Raw genomic sequence first — 6,448 nt, 5'->3', positions numbered from 1 at the left:
TGAAAAGATTACATGACACCCCATGTAGAGGTGGTACAAATGTGTAATGAGTTTTGTTAAATTGTCTTGAACGGATTAGAAGTTATAGTCTAGAAAAACAAAGTCCTTGATTTAAAATTGACCTTGATTTGTGACCTTGACTTTGGAGCAGTGGTACTGAAAACTGTATGGGACACTCCATCTACTGATGATGCATACGTGTATCATGTTTCATTTAATCATCTTGAGAAGATCCGAAGTTAAAGTCTAGACCAGCAAAGACCTTGTTTTAACTTTGACCTTTGACCTTAGGGCAGTGGTAAGGAAAACTGTACGGGACACTCTGCCTCGTGATGATGCATACATGTACTGCACCTTCCTGGTTAGTAGGCGCAAACGTAAAAAGGCCGAAGAGGGCAACACAGAGGGAGCTCAAAGTGCCGAGGGGGAAATTAAAGAGGCGGCTCGGCTCAACCGCAGGTTAGCCAGGAGCGCAGCGGACAGGAAGTGGTTAAAGAGGAGCCGAGGAGGCGGGCGAGCGGCCGTCGCAGGACTTACGGACGCTGCGGCAGACAGCCAGGCAGTACTCCTTCGACTCAAAGTTATTCCGGTTGCCTCCACAGCCGCCGTAGAAAAAGGCGACGCAGCCGCCCTCCTGTCGGTCAAAGTACCAGCGGGGCAGCATGGCCCGGCACGGACCGGTCTCTGCGTCGGCCCAGCACACATCTTGGGAAACACACACTCACTCGTCATTAACCAGAAAACAGTAGACTCAGACGTTTTGTGTCCATCGGCGATGGAAAACGTGTCTTCAATTCAAAGAGTAAGGAGTTGAACCGTCGTCAGCGGCGCCGCGTGGAATTTCAGCTACTTTAACCCCAAAATGGACTCATCGCGGTTCTAATGAAGCCGATGATGAATGAGCGGGAAAATGTTGCCATTTTCAGATAATTCCACATTTTTGGCACTCTCCAACTTTTTTCAGCCTAATTCAGCAAAAATGTGCTTCTTTCTGGTAATTTAGGCTTCTTTTTGCTTTTTTAGCTACTTTTCAGCTGTTTTTTTTTTTTGCTAATGTCTTGTGTTTTTTAAAGATAATTTCCACTTTTATATGCTCATTTCTGCTTACCGGTATTTCAGCCTTAATGGGCAAACGTGTTCTTTCTTCCTTTTTATGTAAATTTAAGCTTGTTCTATAGTTTCAGTTAGATTTTAGCTTCTTTTTTTAAGCTAATTTCAGCTGTTTATTTGATAAATTCAAGTTCTTTCTGCTAATTTCAGCTTGTTATACTCCTTTCAGCTTATTTCTGCTGGTTTCAGTTGTTTCAGCTACTATTTATCCGTTTTTATGCTAATTCCAGCTTTTTCAGCTACTATTTAGCTGTTTTTATGCTAATTCCAGGTTTTCAGCTAATTCTACTTTTCCACTCATTTCAACATTTTTCAGCCCAAATCAGTTAAAATGTGCTCTCTCCACTTCATTCTAGTAATTTAAGCTTCTTCCTGCCTTTCCAGCTACTTTTCAGCTGTTGTTTTTTTTTTTGCTAATGTCTTGTGTTTTTTAAAAGATAATTTCCACTTTTATATGCTCATTTCTGCTTACCGGTATTTCAGCCTTAATGGGCAAACGTGTTCTTTCTTCCTTTTTATGTAAATTTAAGCTTGTTCTACAGTTTCAGTTAGATTTTAGCTTCTTTTTTTAAGCTAATTTCAGCTGTTTATTTGATAAATTCAAGTTCTTTCTGCTAATTTCAGCTTGTTATACTCCTTTCAGCTTATTTCTGCTGGTTTCAGTTGTTTCAGCTACTATTTATCCGTTTTTATGCTAATTCCAGCTTTTTCAGCTACTATTTAGCTGTTTTTATGCTAATTCCAGGTTTTCAGCAAATTCTACTTTTCCACTCATTTCAACATTTTTCAGCCCAATCAGTTAAAATGTGCTCTCTCCACTTCATTCTAGTAATTTAAGCTTCTTCCTGCCTTTTCAGCTACTTTTCAGCTGTTGTTATTTTGCTAATGTCTTGTGTTTTTTAAAAGATAATTTCCACTTTTATGTGCTCATTTCCGCTCAACGGTATTTCAGCCTTACTGGGCAAACATGTTTCTTCCTTTTTATGTAAATTTAAGCTTGTTCTAGATTTTTAGCTAAATTTGAGCTTTTTTTAAGCTAATTTCAGCGGTTTATTTGATAAATTCTTCTTTCTGCTAATTTCAGCTTGTTATACTCCTTTCAGCTTATTTCTGCTGGTTTTAGTTGTTTCAGCTACTATTTAGCTGTTTTTATGCTAATTCCAGGTTTTCAGCCATTTCTACATTTTTCCCACTCATTTTATCTTTTTTCAGCCCAAATCAGTAAAAACGTGCTCTCTTTACTTAGTTCTGGTAATTTAAACTTCTTCATGCTTTTTCAGCTACTTTTCAGCTGTTTTTTGTTCATTTCAGCTTTTCACTTTTTTGTGCTAATTTCTACTACTTTGGGCCTAATTCATCAAATATGTGTTCTTTCTGCTTTATTCTGCTAATTTAAGCTTGTTTTATCTTTTCAGCTACTTTTTAGCATTTTTAGCTAATTTCAACCGTTTTCAGATTAAAAAAAAAAAAGTTTTTCATGGCAAATTCTTTTACATTAACTTCTTTCTCCTAATTTCAGCTTATGTTCTTTCAGCTGACTTTTGCTAGTTTCAGCTTTTTCTACTATTTCAGCTACTATTTAGCGGTTTATGATAATTTCAGGTTTTTCAACTAATTCCACATTTTATTAGCTTATTTCATTCCTTCTGGTAGTTTAAGCTTCTTTTGCCTTTTCAGCTTATTTTTATTTATTAATTTTTTTGTTTACATTTAGCTAATTTCAGCTTTTTGAGCATATTTACTGCTCATTTCTACTTCTTTAAGCCTAATTCAGCAAATTTGTGTTTTTTCTGCTTTCTTCTGCTAACTCGGGCTTGTTTACATTTCAGCACGTTTTTAGCAAATTTCAGCTCCTTCTGCAATAAACATTTAAACAAATTAACTTTCTGTAGTTAATATTTATTATGTTAATATTTATTATGTTAATATTTATTTATCAATCTTTTAGAGCCATCTTAGCTTAATTTTAAGAATTTTAAACTCTTTAAGGGTCTTTTTTATTTTTTTTAAAAACTCAAGTTTTTCAAAAATCGGCTAAATATTTATTGTACAGCAGTTTTTTTATATTTTAATATAAAAAGCCATTTTACTCCCATTAGTACGCCCAAAATGATCTTTTTATTTTTATTTCTAGACTACAGTTTTGTAAAGTCCCCCCAGCCCACCGGACCTTTTCGATCCAGTAGCCGAAAGCGAGGCCTCGGTTTTAGTCAAACTTTACGCAGGTTGTGGGCTGAAAGTAGAGTTTTTCAAATATTTTTATTTTAAGTTATTTTAATTCTACTCCTGCTAGAAACACGAGTTTGTGATTTATTGTTCGCTCGTACTGATCCGGACATACGAGCGAGCTGTGGTGCACCCGCTAACCACGTCCTGCTGTGGGGGAAGCTAACGACAGTTAGCTGGTCTGAGCCGTTGTCCGATGCCGCAGCCTGCATGCATGCGGAAAAGATTTCGGTCGTGCTAAACGTTTCTTGTGCAACCTGAAAATGAGTTTTCTGGATTATTTCACAAAAAGTTAAAACAGTTTTTCCCCCTTTAAGGTCTTCCGAGGGTTAATGTGCAAACGAGCGTTTCTGATGAAAAACAAAAGCCTCACCCCGGACGACTTCCTCCACGGACTCGGTGGTGGTTGTTGTGGTGGTCGTCATGGCAACGTTGGTAGTGAGCTCGTCGTCGTCGAGCGTGTCTGCGATGTCGTCATCTGCATCCTCCTCGTTGTCCTCCTCCTCGTCCTCCTGCCCATCTCCGTCCTGGTCATTGTCCAGCACGTCCTCGTCTTCCTCCTCCTCGCCGTCTTCCTCGGGCACCTCCTCCTCCACCTCCTCCACCTCCTCCACCACAGATGGTTTGGCTTCTTCCTGCTGCACCGCTGGCTCCGGCACCATGCTGGCAGGAGTGGGGGAGACACGAATGGAGGAGTCGTCCTCGTGTTGTGAACATCACCCGAGCTCATTCGTGTAAATGCGCACCTGTTGTCGGAGTAGTCGGTCTCCAGGCCGCCCCACCACACGTCGTCGTCGTCGTCGGTGTCCCGCTCGGCGCTGTCGGCGTCGCGCTCCGCCTCGGCGGGGCAGCACACGAACTCCACCCCTCGGAAACGGTCGACGCCACAGGGCAACAGCATCCCGTAGTCGTGGAGGTTCATGCTGCGGTCTCCGCAGGACTGCACGGGCGCAGAGCAGACGAAAAACAAATCAAAACACAGCAGCTAAAACGCAGCAGCTAAAACGCAGCAGCTAAAACGCAGCGTGGATGAATTCTTCTGAGACGGGTTCAAATATAAACTGTTAATGTGAGCTGAATTTGAACAGATCACATGCGTTGAAAGCAAGAAAATAAAAGCTGAAAGCAGCAGAAAAACAGCTGAAATAGGCAGAGAGGCTGAATAGAATATGCAAAAGCTGAAGTTAGCAAAAGAAAGTAGCTGAAAAAGCTACAAAAAAAAGCAGAAGAGGCAAAAAGGAGCTTAAAAGGTTGAATTATTCACAAAAATCACAAAAGGCGAAAAGTAGCAAAATAGCAGGAAAAATGCTAAATTTAGCTGCAAAACAGCTAAAAAGTAGCTGAAAAGGCTGAATTTAAAAGCAAGAAGCTGAAAAGAGCAGACAAAAACATTAAATTAGCAAAAAAAAAAGTAGCTGAATAAAGCTAAAAAAAAAAAAGGATGAAATTAGCACAAAAAGGCTGAAAATGTATTTTTACAAAAAATAAAAATACTGGTAGTAACAAAGCAAACAGGCGAAAATGAGCAGAAAAGCATAATTAAAAAAGCAGCTGAAAGGCTGAAAAAAAAGTTGAATTTAGCTGAAAAAGCTACAAAAAAATGCAGAAATTAGCAGAAAAGTCGGAAAGGAGCTTAAAAATTTGAATTATTCAAAAGAATCGCAAAAAGTAGCAATATAGCAGGAAAAATGCTAAATTTAGCTGCAAAATACCTAAAAAGTAGCTGAAAAGGCTGAATTTGGAAGCGAGAAGAGCAGACAAAAACATTAAATAAAAAAAAAAAAGTAGCTGAAAAAAGCTTAAAAAAAAAGGATGAAAATGTATTTTTACAAAAAAGAAATAAAGCAAACAATAGGCTAAAATTAGCAGAAAAATACCCTTAAAAGTAGCTGAAAGGCTAATTGAATTTGGCAGAAAAAAGCTAAAAGGAGAAGAAAAATAGCTGAAATGAAACAGAAACAGGTTTTAAACAGGTTCTCCATTCATTTTCAGTGATAAAAACATGGCCGACAAAGCTAAATATTTCAAAAATGGACGTGAACTTCCGAGGACCTGGCGTCCACACATGCACGAGTTCGGGTCTTCGGACGGTTTAGAAACGTTCAGGTCGTCGGAGCTGAACACCGTCGGTGTTTCTGTCTCGTTGCAAACGTCCGATTCATCAAGGTCAAATAAAATTAAAATAAAACAAACCACGCCCAAATATCATTTGATGAAGTCGTAAAAGATGAAACTTAGTAGAATTAACTTCTTCTGAGTTCGTCAGTTAGTGTTTTTATTACGGTGCGTTTTACTCTTTTAATTTGTACATCTTTTATTTTATCCAATCCATCCTTCAGACATGGACAACGTATGGCCCATGGGCCAAAAGTGGCCCTTGAGCAATCTTCATCCGGGCCCCACAATATCTTCAACTGAAAAGAAAACAAGAGTACTGCATGGCACAATGAACACCTGTCAACAAAATATTATACAGCAAATCTACAACAATAACCCGGACAAGCAAAGAACAACCTTTTTGTCAAAACATTTAATTTGTGACCTTGACCTTAAAGCTGGAGTGATGAGATTATGCGACACTTCGTCTATTGATGTCTACGTGCATCAAGTGTCATTAAATCATTTTTATTTGTTTAGAAGTTATGGCCCAGATGATGCAAAAACGTTGTGTTAACATTGACCTTGATTTTTGACCTTGAGCTGAAATGATGAGATTTTGAGACACACAGTCTACTGATGATGTATATACGTGCATGTCATTAAATCAGCAGATCAGAAATTATGTCCCAGACAAGCAAAGTCTATGTGTTAACTTTGACCTTGATTTGTGACCTTGAGAGTGGAGCTGGGATGATATTAAGCAACACAGTCTACTGATGTCTACGTGTATCAAGTGTCATCAAATCATCTTGAGTGGATCAGAAACAAAAAGACCTTGTGTTAACCTTGACCTTGATTTGTGACCTTGATAGTGGAGCTGGGATGATTTTAAGCAACACAGTCTACTGATGTGTATGTGTATCAAGTTTCATTAAATCATCTTGAGTGGATCAGAAACTAAAAAAGACCTTGTGTTAACTTTGACCTTGATTTGTGACCTTGATAGTGGAGC

At 38.7% G+C, this 6,448-nt stretch overlaps 1 protein-coding gene across 1 annotated transcript in view; it reads right to left on the bottom strand.

Annotated features, from left to right (window-relative positions):
* appa (amyloid beta (A4) precursor protein a) overlaps positions 1–6,448 on the bottom strand; it is a gene marked incomplete in the record, with an annotated part of 45,582 nt that overhangs the window by 15,800 nt on the left and 23,334 nt on the right. The window contains 3 exon segments of the mRNA XM_037696669.1: positions 538–705; positions 3,710–3,999; positions 4,083–4,276. Of these exon segments, the coding sequence (XP_037552597.1) occupies positions 538–705; positions 3,710–3,999; positions 4,083–4,276 (652 nt within the window).

Source organism: Nematolebias whitei, chromosome 23 (genome assembly GCF_014905685.2).
Source record: "Nematolebias whitei isolate Nwh7 chromosome 23, NemWhi1, whole genome shotgun sequence".
Classification (NCBI taxonomy): Eukaryota; Metazoa; Chordata; class Actinopteri; order Cyprinodontiformes; family Rivulidae; genus Nematolebias; species Nematolebias whitei.
Note: the sequence above shows the minus strand (reverse complement) of the source record. Positions and strands in the feature narration are given on the sequence as shown.